Source organism: Pholis gunnellus (assembly GCF_910591455.1).
Source record: "Pholis gunnellus genome assembly, chromosome: 14".
In the NCBI taxonomy this organism is placed as follows: Eukaryota; Metazoa; Chordata; class Actinopteri; order Perciformes; family Pholidae; genus Pholis; species Pholis gunnellus.
The window spans coordinates 22,645,221-22,664,652 of NC_136541.1; the positions used below are offsets into that span (position 1 = coordinate 22,645,221).

The 19,432-nt window shown below is 42.4% G+C and overlaps 1 protein-coding gene across 1 annotated transcript in view; it reads right to left on the reverse strand.

Annotated features, from left to right (window-relative positions):
• Positions 1-535: 535 nt before the first annotated feature.
• The window catches only part of brinp2 (bone morphogenetic protein/retinoic acid inducible neural-specific 2), a gene marked incomplete at both ends in the record, with an annotated part of 121,957 nt that continues 103,060 nt past the window's right edge, over positions 536-19,432 (reverse strand). Inside the window, 3 exons of the mRNA XM_079172509.1 lie at positions 536-1,357; positions 2,532-2,838; positions 7,125-7,347. Of these exons, the coding sequence (XP_079028635.1) occupies positions 536-1,357; positions 2,532-2,838; positions 7,125-7,347 (1,352 nt within the window). The remainder of the gene's footprint in view (positions 1,358-2,531; positions 2,839-7,124; positions 7,348-19,432) is intronic.

Genomic DNA, 19,432 nt, shown 5'->3' on the forward strand with positions numbered 1-19,432 from the left:
ATAGAAAAGGGAAATCTTCTCTTCCACTTACTCATTTTTGAAGACCCCTTAAGAGTTTCTCTTTACATATCAAAACCCCCTTTATCTTTGCAAGGCAGATGTCTTAGGTTTACTTAATGACGTCGGCTCTCTGAGGTTCTAAATAAAAAAAAAAAAACTGTCTGTGTGTGGGAGTCTCTTAACTTAATCCAGTCGTACAGTTTGCCAAAAGCAGGGCAGTAATAGCAAAAGTAAGCCTCCGGGCTAGAACTTCTGAAAGAGTCCAAGTATCAGCTGTTCTCTCAAAAGTCCACAACATCACTCCACTGTTCATCAAGGGGCTCTGGTAGCAATTTCTGACAGAAATATGACAACAGAAATCCTGCCAAGTGTAACTGTAAGAAAAGCTCAGCAATCAGCCTTCAGAGTTGGATGTTCTATTAATCCAGAAGCTTTGGGTCCAAGTGGATCATTCTGTTGAACCTCCCCTGTTTAGTCCAGCAGCAACTCCACTTTCTAGCATCACTTCCGGAACCTGACCTGTATGCTAAGATAGCTAGCTGCAAAGCTGGGCCAGCTCAGGTTCAGGAGAGGCATTGGGAAGCTTGGAGTTGAAGATCTGCAGAGAGTCCTTGATGCGTGCCACCTCTCCGGCGGACAGCTTGAGCCGGTGGCGCAACAGACAAGAGAACAGGTCCAGGGGCTGCGGCGCTGGCGGAGACAGCCGATTAATCCGGTCCCTCATCTCCAACAACATTAGAAAGGCAGCGTCCTGCGTACCCTGCGTGTAAGGGTAGTCCAGCTGGAGGATGAGATCCTTGATGCCCTCGGGGTCAAAGTGCAGGCTGTATCCGAACACTTTTAGCGTGTTGATCTTCATGTACCCGAGGTTGGACGTCTGGTCGTCCAGGTCTAACGGCTCATAGAAGAGAGTTTCGTTCACTGTCGGATCATCTGTGAGTATGCGGCTTCGCAGGTAGATGTGCACCGTTTCAAAGAAGGACTTCCATGTGTTGCCCATGGTCAGTGTCCAGTTGTAACACTGTGCCGTGACGACGGCATCCAGTCGAGTTCTCTCCCAGTCGGGGAAGTCAGGCTGGTTTACTGGCATGAACCAGCTCTCTGAGTGACTTCCCCCAAAAGGATTGACATAAATCGCAGGGACGGGCTCCAGTGTCGAATTCTTAGTCAAGCATATCTGGAAAGAAATGCCCATCAGCATGTGGATGAGGTTGGACTTATTTTTGTTACTCTTGAGGGTCAGCAACATTCTCTTCCTCCAGGCGGGGTTGAACCAACTCCCCAGGCGGACGTCATTGCTGATGTAAATGGCGTGCACCTCGATTCTGCTGTCCAGTCGCTGAAGCAGGTACTTCACCTGGAGAGAGATTTTAGAAATGTGAGATCACATTCACTCTTACAGGTAGACAGATAATAATAGACAGATCACTAAGTATGCTTTCAACATGTAGTCTCTTTTAATGGAACTGTGGTGCGGTTGTCAATGCAGTAATCGTATTCTTGTGTGGACCAAAAAAACAAGTCTGAGAGCACTTAGAGGTAGTCTTGGACCGTTTTTTTAGGGAACCCTAGTGCGGTTCCATTGCATTGAGAACATAACCCGACAGAATCGCAGCAATTGAACCAAAGCATGCGTTTATTGGAACTCAGGTGTGGGTTGGTAGCACAGTTGTGAATGCAATAACTGTTGTGATCAGAATACAAATGGTCCTAACAGCTTGCGAGTGGTGGTCTCGAGCCCCTTTCAAGCAAACATTTGTGAGGCTCGATTGCATTGCTAACATAATTGGACATAATTGCCGGAAGTGAACCAAAATGTTCACAAACTCTGGTGTGGTTCAACGCCTGGTGTGATCCTTTTGGGCAGTTGATAAGGCAGTAATCGTACTCTGGTGCAGATCAAAACAACCATTCCGAGATCGCTTGTGTGAGGTTTGTTAGAGAACCCTAGAGCGGATTGATTGAACCTGATCCGACCCAATTGCAGGAAGTCAATTTCAAACACAGGCCTGCATGCAGGGGCATTTTTTAAGATGGACACGACAGGTTAACATGAGAGAAAGACGTTGTAGAATACGCTAAATGAGGGCCACAAAAATAGTGACGTTTTTTATAATGTAATTTAAGATATATTGGAGCAAGTGAAATTGAGAAAAAAAGCCATTCACTGCATAGAAGTGACAGCTCTCGAGACAAGAAAGATGAATTCACTCCATCATACACGCCCCTCAAGCCAATTAAAATGGTTATTTGCTCCGATTTAAATTTTTGGACTATGAAACCAAACCGGACTAAATGAACGAACCAAAAGTATTGATTTCACTCTCAATCAGACAACCCAAACTGGACTAAGGCTTGTAAAGCCACCGTACACATTGTGTGTATGTGTGTGTGGGTGTAAACTCTACAGATCTATATTTGAAACTCTCTTACAGCTGTTATTAGAGTTATATGTTTGTGTCGAGGCATTAATACAGCGTAATAATAGACGTTTGAGGATCTAAGGAACACATATTAGAAGCTTTGAGAACCTCAGCATCCGGCATGTCCAAGTCAAAGTTCAGGTAGTGGTCCAGGGAAGCGGCGATGCTCGGCCGGCAGGAGCCTAGATGGAGGAGGTTGCCGTGGTGACAGGCTCCGCAGCGGGTCGCGTTGTCGGCGGCGCAGGAAGAGCAGGAGGTGGAGGAGGTGCCCACGACGCAGGGAACGGCTCCCTGGCAGGTGGGCTGCTCCGCGGGGCAGCTACAGCTCTTCACCTCCTCGGAGAAGGAGCCCTGCACGCCGTGCTCATTGCAGTAGAGCAGAGACTGAGCCCTGCTCAACCAAAACCCGACAGGCCTGCAGAGGAGGGAGAGAAAATAACACAGTGATGTGTTGTGTATACAGTACAGTATATTCAAGGAGAGAATACACCAAGCTGACAATGAGTGTTTCACTGCCCTGATTGGTTGATCGTTCCAGTCTGTTTCACATTCTGACCACATGATGTTTAAAGTTAAAGGAACACTTTTAAAGCTTTCAATATTTTGAATTTGGACTGCAGTGCCAGTTCTAAACTCTAGCTGTCTGCGTTCAATATGATATCCTTTAACTGAGACTATTAATAAGTTATATTTGTGGCTTGTTCGAGCCGTTAACGACATGTTGTGTGTGTGTGTGTGTGTGTGTGTGTGTGTCACAGATGTGTGGGAGAAACTCTGTCTGTGTGCACTGCTACTGAAATGTCTCCCCGATCTCCAACCGCACCCTAGCCTGGTTCCAGGTCTATGAATTGCTTCCATACCACGAAGACTCTTTTCAGCCATACAAGCAGGCAGGATTAAGAATAGGGATGTTACGGCGTCCTGGTGGCCTAGAGGTCGTAGCAGGCGGAACCTCCGGTTCTGAAAAGTGTAGCCAATGCATAAGTGCCTCACACTTGCATCCTCTCTACTGGCCATCAGGGGGCGACTATTCTGGTTGCAAAAAGAAGTCTGATTGTGTAGAAGTCGAGGAGAAAATGTATACTTCTCACTTGATTTATTATCTCTGTACAAACCAAGATGGCGACGGCCAAAACGCCTAACTCGAAGCCTCAAAATAGCAGTCCACAACGACTACATCCTTGTCTTATGTACAGGCTATATGGGTTGAAGGCACTGCAAATGTAGAGCGATGTGGAAATCATCTTCCTGTGCCAGAAACATGAAGTGTTGCTGTTAGTTGACAACAATCTGTATGGCTTAATTTAAAGTAATAGTTTCCCTTCTTTCTGAAATGAAATGAAAAGATCGATACCAATCTATGTCTGGAGCTGGGAGGCAACCAGTCCAGTGTTTCAAAGACTAGACACAGGAGGTCCATCTATTATTATAATATAAGCTGACCACAACCTCTACAGCGCACTCATTAACACACTCTATCTTGTTTGTTCAATCTGTACACAAACAGTTATATCAAATCATCAATTTGTTGTTTAAAGGATAGGCTCAAATGTTTTAAGTCTTAATGTCTTAAGACAACAGTAAGGTGCACAGCTGTTCTGTATATACTGGCCGTGAAGAGAGCCCTGAATAAAGCCACAACGTTTATAAAGTATATATGCTGTATATTCAGTTAGATTTATGATTAGGTTTTTGAGGGATGAATTATGCTCCAGGAAGCTGTAAAAACAGATGTTCTGAGCACAATTACCAGTAAGTGTTCCGTCTCCAGGCTGTGGTTGGAAACTTTACATCTTTCTTTTTATTCTTTATTTGGCATTACGTCACCGTTTGAAAAGAGAGACACTGAAATGCAATACACCCAGTCACTGTATTGACTGGGTGACTTGTAATCGAATTCTAATAAAATTAATGTCGCAACAGAAAAACTAGTCTAATAACTTGTTTTTTAGTGTATTCATGTCACTACAAATCCATAGATAAAAAGGAAATATGCAGTAAACAGTAACAACTTGTATTGAATTTCTCTTTATTTTTGTTTGAGTTGTTTTTGTTTTGGTGTTTTACATCTTTAAAACAAAATGTCCTCACTCATTTGTTAATAAGTTCTCAATATGTTCTGTACCTCATTGCAAAATGCTATTTTCATTGTTATGGGGGGGGGGGGGTGGCGCCCTTCCCCCATTTTACATCCCATGTGCTTCTTCCATTCGCTCACCCCGCCGTCTTTTAAATTCTTCTTTTTAGAGGCACAAAGTTAGTTAAACACCAACGTTAAAGGGGCAACGTTTATGAAAAAGCTTTGATAACTGTCTTATAGGAGGATTTGTCTATAGACCACACTGAAAATGTCATTTGCCGTCCATAGTACTTCAAAATTGGAGTTTATCCGTGGCAATTTGACACCTGTTTTTCCGTTTATAGAAGGGTGAGTGTTTGGTATGACTGCAGCGAGAGATGAAAATGCAGACATACATAAATTACCATTCACTTTGGCACGGTAACAGCAGCAACAAGTTCAGACTGGAAATTGGCTCAGCAGAGAGATTCTATCCCCGGGCTAAGTTCAGGAAATCACACACAACATTGCTCAAATGCTCCAGCAATTCCTACCCCTCAGGCCTATGTAAATAGAAAAAAAAAGAATGATGATAAAACAAATGGGTTTGTGCAGTAGGAAGCGGTGGAGCTGTGGTGGCCCCTGATAACGTCTTGTTGCTTGTACGGTCTGTGTTACGACTCCTGAGTGACGGGGGTGAGACAGAGAGAGAGGAAAAGACGACAAAAAGGTGACTGAAGACAGAACGTGAGGCAGAGGGAAATAGAAGTTCGCTGTAAGCAAATGCCGGGCTGTCAGTCCGGGAGAGGACTTGATTACAGCGTGCCACAATAACGCGTACCTTACCACACAAAGGCCTCCACCAACCGGTAACTACACCCTTCATCCCTCTCCCTCTCTTAGTCTCCAATCCGCCGTCATATCTCTCTTCCACATTCTCTTACTCTCCGTCCTCCCTCGTCTCACCTGCTTTTTCACTTTCCCCATCGGCGCGGCAACAAACCTGCCACGGAACGACGGGTGAGTGAAGCTTGCGAGGGTGTTTTTGCTCAGATGAGTCAACCGCGGCTGTAGAATTGACTCCGGCAAAGGAAGTCAGTCAGCCTTTCAAATTATTAGTAGGTGGTGGTTTCAACAACAGCCTTGCTCTTTCTCTTTGTCAGTGCAGCTGCAGTGGCAGCGCGGTATGTTTCCAAACATGTGCACGTTTGTGCATTAAGAACATCTTGACCAGTATTGCGAGGAATTACAACCAAAGTGGAAGTGAATGTTGATGGTGTTTGTACGTTCTCTTGAACGATATTGTCCTGCTGACAGGGGCATCAAGACACAATGCACTTCTACCTGTGTCTTCCTAAACTACACTAATTTCTGATGATGAACAAGTTAGTTTTATGGTTTGACAGTGCTATGGTCTGGTTAGGTTTAGGCCCCCAAAAAACCCCAAACATTTTGAATGTTCGGAAACATCATGGTTTGGTCGCTACTTCAGAAATATGGCTGAGCAAATTGAAGTAGTTGCACCATAATATGATTCTTACCATAAAAGACTGTGGCTAATACTGGAAGTTATTAGTAATCGTCTAATCTGTCTTTCTGAATTATTTGATGTCTTCATTTTTTACTCACATTTATACTCCTTACATATCTATAAGTTTCGCTGTCAATAAAACAAGATATTTTAACAGGTACCCGTACGAATGAAATAACGAAAGAGGATTTGTATCTGAGCCTCACTGAGTCTAATTAGTCTTTAAAAGCATGAGATTCTGTATATAATGGTCGGTCCAGATGTCCCTAGTTTCTGTTCTTCAGTTCCCTGTCTTCTGTCCAGTCTCAAGAAGTGCCAGGCTTCAATATCAGATCATGAGGAAAATATAACACCCGTGGTACATTGGTGTATTTACAGTCTCTAAACTGATATTTCTGATGTCAAATGTTGATAATTCCTTTTGCATGAAGTTTCTTCGAGGCCATTCCATCTGGGAGTGTCACTGGTCATTGATGCAGATGATTCATTCAGGTGCATGCAGGCTACAGCTATCTAGATAGTGTTGCTACTACTCTGTCATGCCCAATGGTTTTACACAGTTAGGATGTTTCTACAACATGTTGACAGCAGAGACAGCCCAAAGCTGAAGCCAAAATGCCAGCAATCTACAAATACATGTTCTGGATGGAAATCGGCTTAAAGGGAGCAATTGTGTACCCCACTGGCATGTTTCCCACCTTTCCCGTGTGTATCACCTTTGGGGGTTTTAGCCAAATTCAAAGCTGAGCTCTTTCCCGATAGATGGCTCCGGGTTTTCCCCAGTGTGCCTCACATGAGGTGGGCTGTTAGAGAGCCTACAGCTGTGATGAATCGGCACAAAGCAGCCTCGAAAACTCCTAGTAATAATAAATGATGTCTTCGGTTCATTGTTTTGTTTGTCAGCAGGATTACAGAAAAATGACTGGCCCCATTTTCATTAAACTTGGTGTGTACGGCCGAGAAAGATTCAATTACATGTTGGAGCGAATCTGAATCACGGGGCGGATGCTCCCACTATATTACAGTTATGGAAACGGCCTTGGTGGAGGCCTGCGCTCTACGAGTGCCTTTGTAGTTGGGTTTGATTCCTGTTCGTGTATTAGTGGGTTACCTCTCTCTGGGCAGACTGATGCGAGGGTGTTTGGGGCAGCGTTTGCTCAGGGTGAACAGTTTCCTGACGACCTTCTGGGCTTTGCCCAGGACCAGGGCGGTGCTGGACTCCAGCTGGGCGTAGCGCTTCTGGAGGGACAAGTCGGCTGCCCAGAACTTGGCGACCGTGGACACGTTCAAGAACCGGTCGGTGGGCAAGCGCTTCAGCAGGGCTTTGAATTCATCTGCAGGAAGTTCAAGGGGGACAGAAAGGGAAGGTGGAGAAAGAGAAAATAGAACAAATTAAGATGAGCTCTCGTCATTTCGATGTTAACAATACCCCTTCTGAGAAAACCCAGATGACATCGATCTACATGGTTTTCTAAGAACGAGTGGAATTTTGATAAATTGTTATCTTTTGCCATTTTATACTGAATAGGTGTGTATGAGGTGCTTTTATTTTACCTACTGTGAGAAAATTTTTGCTTTTATTTCAAATGAAAACTCCCCATGTTTTAAATGTAAGAGCCCTGAGCTATTGTTTGAAAAAGAAGAAAATGTTCCAGGCTTTACTTGCCTCATGCTGTTCTGAAAATGTTCAAAATGTTCTGTCCCTGATGGGTACCTTAGACAGAACAGCACTTACTCTGTAGTACCAGACACATGGACATCTACTGCCCCAGCCAAACCGAAGAGAGACATTCAAACGGTGATCAAATCAAATGGATAATATTTCTGTGTGTCTGTGTGTGCTGAATCTCCTCCATAAAAAAAGACCATTTGAGTAAATTACACTGAGAATAACACCGGCGCAGAAGACACAGCTCGTACCCCGCGCTGGGTTTGCCAAGAGCGTTCCGGTGTTCAGATCATTGGAGTTCCATTATGAACCAGAGGGCAAATATTATCCCAGTATGAAACCTCTGGGAAACTGGAAACCTATTATTTTCTTTTTCTCCCAAAGCCAGCTAAGTGAGACCTTCTAGGATTGTTCTGGGACTGCTAAAGAATCCCATTCCCATGCGCTGTTGTTGGCTGGGAGACAGGGAGGTAAATCTGCAGCCAAGCCGACCCGAGCTGAGCCCAACTGATGAGACTCAAGCCTATTACAGTGTCCGGTGATCCACGGTCACACGACGGTCCGTCTCTCTCCGGCCTTCTCGGCCTCTGTTTCTCTTCCGGACGATAGCGAGTCGGGGTTGAGAAACATTTATTCACTTGATATGAAAGTATGGTGAAAGAATACACACATTTATTAAAACGTTAAATAGTATCTGTTGTTATATTTTAAGACACTAAACAGTTATTTTAACTAATTACTCAAGATCTTCCTCGTTGCCAGTGTTTTGGTACATTTTGTAACAAGAAAAAAAAATAAGTTGAATGAAATCTTAAGTAAAGAGGAAAGAATAAAACACCAAAGTATGGGTTACATTTTGTACTACCTTGTCATCATTTCCACTGTGGAGTCGGTTTCTGCATCTCTTGTTACTCCCTCATCTCTCTCTAAAGCCTCTCTGTACGGACCTGAGGCTGAATTAGTAGGGCAACATTAATTTTATCGTTCTGTTTGCTGGCTGCATTCCTCAGATGGTCTGCTTTTACTGTTTGTGTCATGTCACCTCTACTGATCTTAACAAAGCATTAAAAGCTACACTGAGCTGAGCGTGCAGAGTTCATTGTTTGAAGGACAAAAAAAAGCAAGCACAGTGTACAAACGCCTCCGTTTTAGAGGTCAGACGTCCAAATGCATGCCATGGGAAAGTTGCTGAATATACTTTTGATCCACCAGAACAGCTGCTGTTAGAGACGGAAGATGCTTCAGATCTGAGTGGAAATCATTAGGTACAGAAGTGGATGAATATAAAATGAGGAAGGAGCTATAAAAATATTGCGCAATAGAAATATTGCGCAATACACTTTACTTCCTGACACTAAAGTTAACACATATTTTTGTAATTTGATTGATAGCTAAATGCAAGTTTTTATAAAGCAAATAACTCTGTTTAAATCATATCTACAAGCCTTTCAGCCCAGGACTTTTCTTCAACATGTGTCTTTGATGTTGATTTCTGAGCATTTATTCCTCTGACCACATGAGGCATTTAGACTGCAGTATATAGTAGCCCACACATTATTACCATGCACTCGTTTTTTAATCTCAGGTTATTCCATTGGGCAATAAGATCAGATCAACCACACACTCAAAAGCAAAACCTCTGATTGACCGACAAGTCAGGACCACAGAACCCATCATGAGTTAGATTTATCATCATGGATTTATTTAACAAAGTGTCCAAAAAGACACTGCTGGATTGCAAAGCTCATGAAAGTGAGACTCTGCATGGGAGCGACTCACTTATAGCCGGGATGAGAGCTATCAGAGTTATTAAGAATATCGTATACGGCACACTTTGACCTACAAGTTGTATATTGGTGTATTTGTATTTTTGCATTGTAAAGCAGATTTGTCTGTTTTGATGGGAGACATGCAGCAGCCGTAAATAAATCAGTGCACGTTATGACAAAATCTTAATATTATAAATTGGCACGTCGAACGGGTTGCCGATCATTTCTAGTAACTTCATCAAACAGTTGCATTGTTGATGTGCTTGTGAACACAAACGATGGAATTAATTGCTGCAGCTGTAGGAGTCGCTGAAACCATAAAGAATGTCGCCATTACTGTTCCCTCCTGTAAATATGGAAATACAGCCTGTTATCCACAGCTACTTTGTTTTAATATGGCTGCCGAGACGCCAGGTAACCTCATCTCAAACCCTCTTATGAGTAATAGAGTTATCTCATTACAATACCCCATGTGTTCTGTTTCAAAGTTGGTTTTTTTCCTCACATGCACAGAGACATGCAGTGAGTCAATGTGACCATTCCCCTCCATCAGTGATGAACGCAGAGTGGCACATTCATACACATCCACCAACCACCTCCCCCCTATTCCTTGTTCTCTCTCTCTCTCGCTCTCTCTCTCAGAAGTAATCATTAGCGCTGCCATCACGCTGGAGGAATTTGTCTGTCTGTTTTTCTCCCTTTCCTGACATTTATGACTCTGTGTCCCAAATTTATGGACAATTTGGCTCACTCCAAATCCATCAGATAAAGAGGCCATTTTTTTTTTCCCCACCATAACGGGTGACCACGCTGCCCTGAAATCTCCATCTCTGTGCTGAGTTAGTGATTCATGACATCATCAAGCGGAGGCGACAGCTAAGTGACTGGCTGTGCTGAGGCCTGTTCATTTAACTCCTCACAAGTCGGGATTTGAAGAGGCATTTACAGCGTAGTGGAGAAAGAAGTCGACCAAAGTCAACTGCTGTTTGGTTTTAGCCAAGCCAGTAGTGTGGCTCTAGAGATAATAAGGGCGGCTAGTCTGCCCATCTCTTTGGTCCAGAAGCAGGTTTAACTATTGGAAAACCGATGTAACAGACACTTATGTCCCACACCAATTCCTCATTTTGCCTGAACAGGCTCTGCCCTGTCGCTCAAGTTGGACATTAGAGGAAAATAACTTTTCATACGATATTATACGACCACACTGAGATGGTTTATGACCAAATCTCGTACCACTGTCATTTCAGTGCATAATTGTTTATGAATTTATGAGTTCAGGCCCACAGACGGCACTCTCGTCCTCTTGAAGGATTTTCGACCAATTACGGAAGATATTTCTGGAAAAAGTCTTTAGAGGATTATTAGCTAATCTGAAAAGAAAAAGCTTAGTTTATTAAGAAGCAACTGTAATGAAGTGCTTTTTGTGATGAATCACTCACTACTGAATGAAAAAGTTTTTTACCTGATTCTTTTTGACACGATTCACAACTACAAATGTTTGACAATCCAGACAGACACTCTGAACATTTACACCTTTCAGGATGTACTATACGTGCACATATACACACACACACACACACACCTACACACACACACACACACACACACACACACACTTGGGATTTGTACAATTCAACATAAATAAAAATATCAAATATATTAATATTCAAATATTCTAAATGTTGTCATTTTATTCTGTTACTGTCATCTGTAGTGGTTGTTTGCATGAAAAGACACAATTCAAATGATTGAAAAGATTGTATTGTTTTTATTAAATGTCTGGGTGGGGCATTGTTAGTTTGAATGACGCATAATCAGCTTAGAATTATGACCTGTTTAACTTCCTAACACATCATGACAAAGTTATAATTTACCTCTCGCCCACTAATGTTTACTGAGTAGTTCTTCATCATAACTTGTGTTAAGCAGAGACCTTATTTCAGGCATCTACACAAACCATTTGAGACGAGGGAAACGTTTTAGGACTCGTCCTGCAGCACATTTAAACAACACAGATATCAAAACATGCCGTTTCCTTCCTGTTTCCTTCTCATGCTTCAAAACTATTTTGTCCACAGATTTTCTGACAGTGTCGGTTTGGATCACAAGGATGGAGGCCTCAGTGGAGCTTATTGGGAGCTGGCATTCTGTCTGATGTGAATTCTGAGCTTGCCTCGTCGTACTAACGTTCACCTTCCTTTATAGGGATAATGTTAATCTTCAAGTGCACATATTTAGTTGCCAGACTGAGGTTTGTGCTTACTGAATCGTATTATATTGCAGCATCAGACACTCTCATCTCTGTATGCTTTGAAAAAAAACATGTCTCTCTTTCAGTTTCTTCTTCTATATTTTTTTTATGCTGTGTATAATTAAAATATTCTGCGACATTTACACAAATAAGCTCTAACCCCTTTCATACGCTCACTGTCAGCGTCACTGTCATAGATGGAATTAGAATTGATGGGTTTTACAACTACCTGTCATATGAGCACCGCTACCTGGAACATCTCCTTTCTCTTAAGACGATTCTTGTATTTTCTTCTCTGTGCAGTGGCCCTGTCTGCCAGTCACATCTCACATCCTCTCATTAAATCCCACATGATTCCTCGCAACAACAACTTCAATAATCGCCCTTCTTCCCCCCGCTCCTTTAACTCAGTTGCAAACATGACAGACAATAAGGTTGGAGTTGGGATGTCTGCAGGCGAGCACTGAGACGCCCCCCCCCCCCCCCCCCCCCCCCCCCCCCCCCCCAATCCGCAGTGACGGCGGCTGGGGGAGACAGAGCGGAAAACAGAGGGTCCAGAGCTGTCGAGTGAGCTGCTATCTCCATCACTTCAAAGTGTCTGTGCCACATTAAACGCACCATCCATCATACGGCGCTGACACTGCTCCTCACACAATAGTTAGCGGGAGGATTTTGTTTCTGGCAGTCTCTCTACAGAGCCCCTGTGTTAAAGAGGAGACTCAGAGAGCTCTGATCCATCTCTCAGAACACTGACTCAATACTTTAAAAACACTTTACTTACCATGAATCCTTTAAGTCAATTTGTTCATTTGTATCATTCATATACAGTATATATAGTTTTTTTTTATTGTTTTTAATTTATAGACAAAGCTGAACAGTGTGTAAATGTTAAAAGCGTCCATTGTCACACATCCAAAAAACTAAACACAACAAGCAAAAATAGTGTGTATATATATATATATATATATATATATATATATATATATATATATATTCTTTTTTTTAAATATATGCTGAAAAGTGTAAATGTTCAGAGTGTCCATTTTTACACATCTGTATCTGTGAATCCTGTCAAAAAGCTTAAAAAGAAGAGTAGAAACTCTTTTTTCATTCAGTAGTGAGTGATTCATCACAATACGCACTTAATTACATTTGCTCCTCAATAAACTAAACTAAGCTTTCTGTTTTGGGATTAGTCTATAATACCCTAAAGACTTGCAGTTTTTCCAGACACATCTTTCATAATTAGTTGAAAATCCTTCAAGAGAACGACAGCGCTGTCTGCGCTTGACTTGGGCTGAACTCATAAATTCATAAGCAACTATAGACTGAACTATTTATTATTAACAGCATATTATTAAAGTTTGAATCTATCCCTGTAGAGGCGTAGGCTTTGGGTGATTTATCAAACATGCTACAGCTGTGTTTTATCATGTTTATTAGAAAGAAGAACATATAAACCCACACGATAACAGTAACGGTGCAGGAAGTGGCTTGTGTAGTAATGCTCTTTTTATAAATCCACTCATTTCATATTTGACTAAACTTTGTTTTGGTGTGTTAAACCTACATTTGGAGCTAGATTACATTTGAAATCCCAGCAGCACAAACTTCAGAGCCTCTACATCAGTGTTGCCTCTGAATATGACCTGACTGACTCTTTTTCAGTCATAGATCAAGTGCTGGCCTCAATTTGAGCGTTGTATTTTTAGAACACCATGCTCCAAATGCAGAATGTGGTCAGTGCATTTACATAGAGAACATTAATAGAGGTTGTTGGAGGGAAGCGGTGGGAGGAAAAGTTCATGCTTTCCACAGGGTAGCAGAGTAGCTCAGTAAAGATGTCCGACTTGCCTTCGTGGTTGTATTGATGCGTTTATTACATCCCATGTATTTGCTTTATGATGGATTAAGTTTCCACTTTTAAAGGCTGCAAACATCAGTATGCTTCCGTCTTTTTCACCTTTGATGTTTGCAGTTCTATATCCGCGGCATATTGCCTCCGCTTAGTGATTTTAATAGACAAAGCACTCAAAGCAGCAGACTCACTAGATCTGCTTCAAGAGGTGATTTTGTCATTTCACATAGGTCAAGCTCGTTTAGCAAATCTACATTCTCTGTGAAGGCAGCTCACTCGTGGAATGCTCTGCCACCACACATACGCGCACAAAACACGCACAAAACATTCAAGCATAACCTTAAAGAATGGCTTGTTGCCAATCAGGTATGGGAGCATTGATGTGCTCTCTGTCCTGTCTGCTTGTTTCGCCTATATGTGCATTTGCCTTGTTCAGTGTTGCTATTTTCCATTTTTTTGCTGTGTATGTTATGTGCTTCAGTGTTATACTGTGTGTGTGCTTGTACTGTAGGAGGGTTTGTTCTGCCTGACGCATGCTGCAGCCTGTTATGTCTGCTCTGCTATAATGGCGTACACTTTTCTTTTGCTGTGTATTGGTTTTGTCTATACTATTGCTGTCCGTTTGTCTATGAATTTTAATTCCGTTGCCATTTGATATTTTGTTATTTTAGGCTGCCTTGAAACATCTGCAGATGGAAATGAGCCTCTCTGGCTAACTCTGGCTCACTTACAGTTCTACTGTTGATTGGTGTGCATTGTCCCTGCAAAATAAATAAACAAACAAACAAACAAACAATATGCACGAAGAACCACTTTTTGCCGTTTCTAGGTAATTCCATGATCCTGAGTTCATATATTGTTGGAAGAGGTGGGACAAGTTTGTTGTCCGCTCCTCAGCTTTGCTAGAGGCTACATTAGCCCCTACTAGCATCTTTTTTTACGCTGCTATCACAATATACCCCAATCTCCGAACTTAACTCTCTGCCTTCCATTTGCATTGTGGGTAATGCTGGCGTCTGGTCGAGACTGGGTAGAAGATATATCTAGTTCTGCTGCATCAATTTTGATCTTTTTTATTTTTAAACTGCCCATAGAGAGTCACACAGTATTGTCCTTGAGGAGTGCACTCCCCTTTAGAGCACACTTGTGTGGGACATTTCTTTGACTTCGGCACCTCTGAGTGGAAGCATTAAAAAGACACCTAAGCAGACAGCAGGGTACACAACTACTGACCATGGATTGGCAGACAACATCCCATTCACTGTCATTTTACCACAAACAAAATGCTTGCTAGTCACTATAATCACACTGAGAGTTATTGGCAGACCAACTCTATCTAAGTAACACTACTTCTACCTCAGTGAAAGTAAAGTGGTCTTCTCGCTGTCCTGCAATGCCAGCCCCCGTCCCCCAATGAGCCCTGAGGACACTGTGTACCAACAGCTCTCATTCAAATTCTTCACCCAGGTCACTAAGCTCCAGCTTTCAGTGGAATACAAATGGACCAAATGACAGCCCAATTCCCTTCACTGTCAGGCGTGGCTGCTGGGGGGGTCCTAAGCTGAGGAATCGTAACTTTGGGCAACTGAAACCCACAAAGGACAACGTACCTTTTCACCAGCGTAGCATCGGCCTGAATGGAACTGAAGTGTGTCTCATTAAAGCCTTTCGTGTCAATATCACACACACACACACGCAAAATCTCAACGTTTGTGAGGGATTTAGACGTCTCAAACACATCTCCACGGCGTTTCATTTTCAAAGCCATCGCCTCAGTGAGAAATGGGGGAAGCAATGCTATCAGGATGTGTGCTCTTATTGGCCTATGGTGGGTGATTGTAACATGAGGAAAAAAATGCTCCAGCGTCATACCTTCAGCCTCCACCGAGTCATAAAGAGGACCGCCGTTTTCCCTTCACTTTCAAGGTTGGTGAGGGGGCATAAAAGCTTCGTCTTGAAGTAGAAGGCAGAGCAAAATGTAGAAATAGTTTAAGAGAGGAGGTTTGAAAGCCAGAGTGAGGATCACACCAGCCAGTGTGGCATCCTTGTGGGGTTTAGAAATGCACAAACAGGCTGGTTACAGCTCCTCTTTGTTGAGGAATGACTTGATTTGTTTGCACACATTAGGGAAAATGTTACTTTCATTATGCAAGTTGCATATTTGCAGTCGTTAAGTCGTATAAGAGCGCCGCTCGCACTAAATCACACACACCCAATACTTTCACAGGACTAAGAGGTGCTGTTATTCCAGTCCCTGTGAAATGGTGCTATGTTAATTCTGCTAACACACTGAATGTGAAGCTCAGTAGAAGCATCCGGAGCCCGACAGCCTGTTTATACAGTGCGTCAAATGTCTACACTGACTGCGAGGCTTATTTCACAATCCCAACCTGATTATGCAAATCTGTCTGGTGCCTTCGATAATTATTGTCAGTGTCAGTGAGTGTGTGCATCTGGGTGGGTTTGCTTGTGACTTTATGAGCATGTGTGTGCTAGGGTTGACAAAGGTTCAGAATTCACATTAATTCCAAGTTTACCAGGAAGACTTAACACATTTTGCCCTCAGGGATCTAGCGGAACTATTTCTGATTTAATAACTGTACTTTTTATCATCATCAATTACAAATGTGTCCATGCAGCTTCTATCCGTGCTGTCCCTGAAAACGTAGCTTACACAGCAGATTGAGTATCGCGATGTGGACTTGATCACGCACGAATGGGGGAATCAAATATCACACAAAAATCCGGCTTAAGTAATTTGTCTGTGACCAGTAGTCCAGAGCACGGACCAATCAGCATGCTGTGAGGAGCTACTGGCAGCGAGGGGCGTGGCTTGGGGGTGTGTGAGAACACTGTTTGTTCTTCACTTCACTTAACTCCTGAACAAGTTAGCATAGATGCTACAATAGCATTACTTCTATCAGAACTGGAGAGTATTTCTTTATTGAAAGAAGAACATAGAATGCTTTTAATCAATGAAAAGTATGATTTTTCTCCTCTCCCAACTGGGTTTGTTAAGCATTCGATTGACGGATGCATCCAATCACCTGCCAAGACTCATTTTGTGCCTGCTCTTTCAAAGAATATTTCCAACGGCGGCTTCTCGGATGGTTCTCATCAATATGAAGAGTCCAGTTAAGTTAAGAAGATACAGTACTAACCATCAAACAAGAGGAAGTAAGCAAGAATAAGTGATTGTATGAGACACATAACAATAAGTAAAGATTGGTCGGTCGGTCAGTTGCTCGGTACTGTTTTAAAGAAGGAACCACACAAAGAGTAATGCAAAAGCAAAGTCCCAAACACACGTACGAACATAAAAGTAAAAAAGCAAAGTCCCTTTTAAACTGTGATACTGGTGTTCATAGTTCATAATTATACTTCTGGCTCAGTGCAATAGGTCAATTCTAAAGTCCAGTTCGGAGTGCAATACCTCATCAGTCTCACTGATGTAAATGGCTGTATCATAATTCAGTTCTATACAAACAAAAGCAAGGCTCAAACTAAATATGAATTTATTCAGTCTATTCCCTAAAATGTTTAGTAAAAAATCTTCCACAGGCACTGGGAACTGGTTTAAGGATGAATAAAGTCCCACTCAGAGCCCAGTTGTATGGGGGTTGAAGTCAGAGCGAATGATTCTGGGAACATGACCACAATCAATACCAAACTCAAAAAGGCCCAAACTTACATTGACCAGGTACCCTGCAGAAATAAAAAAGAAATCAAGTTTAAAGGCACAATGGATAGGATTTCCCCCCTAAAAAAAGTGTCAATAATCACTTTAGACCGACTAGAAGTGTGCGGCGGTGTATTTCCTTATCTTAGTTTCCTTAAAAAAATATATTGACCTGATGCCTGATTGTATCACATCCAGGAGGAGGCTGTGGAAATTGGCGGACAAAGCGGCAAAAAAACCGCAAATGTTAAGCCGGGGAAGAGGGGTTAACATTAAAATACATTAGGTATATACATTCAATACATATCACAGCAATATGTAACACTGATATTATTTTAAACATAATATAAGTGTTAACAGTGTTGGATGATCAAGAATAACATCTTTTCAGTTGTTAATAAAAGCATTGCATTAGAACCACTTCATATATACACAACTCGTTAAATTGTTCATTTATTATTCCCAGCCCTGTGAATCTTAAGTTCATCACTTTGCTAGCTTTTCCCCCTCATGACTCATCAAGAAAACACACAGCATAAACAAAAAAAGAATCTCCTTTCAACCAATCCACCTTCACTGGAAACCAACACAGTAAGCCTGAGGACCTCCGTAGCGTCCTTCAACTTCTTGTCTTGCATGAGTGAAAACCACGACTCCTGTTCCTCACCGGGGCACTGTGTTATCCTCCGGGTCAAATCCAGCTGCTCTCAGCTGGAACAAACACCTCAGGAGGCCACCGTTCTTTTAGCATAGCTGTTTGAAGATGAACTCCCTCCCGGACTCCTGCCCAGAGATCAGAAATGGATAATGGATTTAGGCTATTACCGAGGTGGGGGCGTTGATATCCAGCAAGCTATTTTCAAGTTGCTTCCACCTGAGGGGAAAAAAACCCTCTCACTATTTCATTTAACTGTGGAGAGGGCTTACAGAGCACATATGCTCTTTACAGCAACGTCCCGCTTCACAATGGCACGGTGACGAGCGGAAATGGCTGACTGGCGCAGTCGGACTTCGGGAGCTGCCCATTAAAAACCACAGCTCTTCTACCGTCGGCTCCAGCTGAGGCGCTGCAGCCGAACTGCCGGAGGTTGCTCAAGGACATTCTGACAGCATTTGCTAAAAGAACAGGAGGACGTCATTCTTACTTCCACTGTCATACACCATGATGGAGGTGTTGTCTGTATCGCTACCGGCAGAGTATAGGGTGTCGCCGTGGGGGGGGGGGAGTAAATTGGAGGCTATTTGGATGAAGGATGTGGGAAATCACTGTCAGGCAACACTGAGTTCTGTGATATAGACAATTCCATGCGTGTTTTACATTCAAGTCGTAAGCTACTTAAATACCAACACTTCAGACGATGCTGGCATTTGTTTTAAAGAGACGTCTTTTATGTGTGCAAGGTTGACATCTTTGATTCAAACTGCATAAGTAGCTCCAAAACAAAATCAATCTGTTTCCCCAGAAAGAACGGAGAGTAATTTAAATGTCACTGTTTTTATCGCAAGTCAGCCACAAGAATGATTTTCACAGTGCAGAGGAAACAGCCTGTGCTTGGGCTGTGTGCTATTTCATCTATTTCAAAATGAAAACATATACTCCTCACTATGCTTCAAACCGCTGCTGAAAAACCCCTTTCCAACAATGGAAGCAGCAGGCTGCGTTCAACTTTTTCTGGAAATTTTGGAAACCGACAATCACACCTACTTGTGTGCAGATCAATTTTCTCTCACTCTCATTTTACACACATTTGTAGTTTGTACAGCAGATGGACAAGTAAGGAAAGATCAGGGCAACAAGTTTGTCAATGGTCCAGTTCCAATCCGACCCTCTTCCACTGCGTTTGTGAGTTTGCGTGGAGGCTCCACCATATTAACTGCCATCGCAAACCAATTAGAGAAGAGTGAAAATGGGCTAAAAAAAACTCAAACAGAAAGTCTACATCGATGCAGCGTTAACCAGATGACCCTACTGACCACTTGCAACGGCGATTTGTGTTCATCATGGACTACCCGTACAAACATTTACTCATAAACTGCTCAAACTAAAATGGACATTTAATGTTGTAACACAAGACGCGAACACATTAAAGGTTACATTGTATTTAGTATATCAAATATGCTCTGCTCTAGTGTAGAAAATTGTGGAACTTTTAATTTGACAATAAAGTGTTGTATATTTACAGGAACTCATGC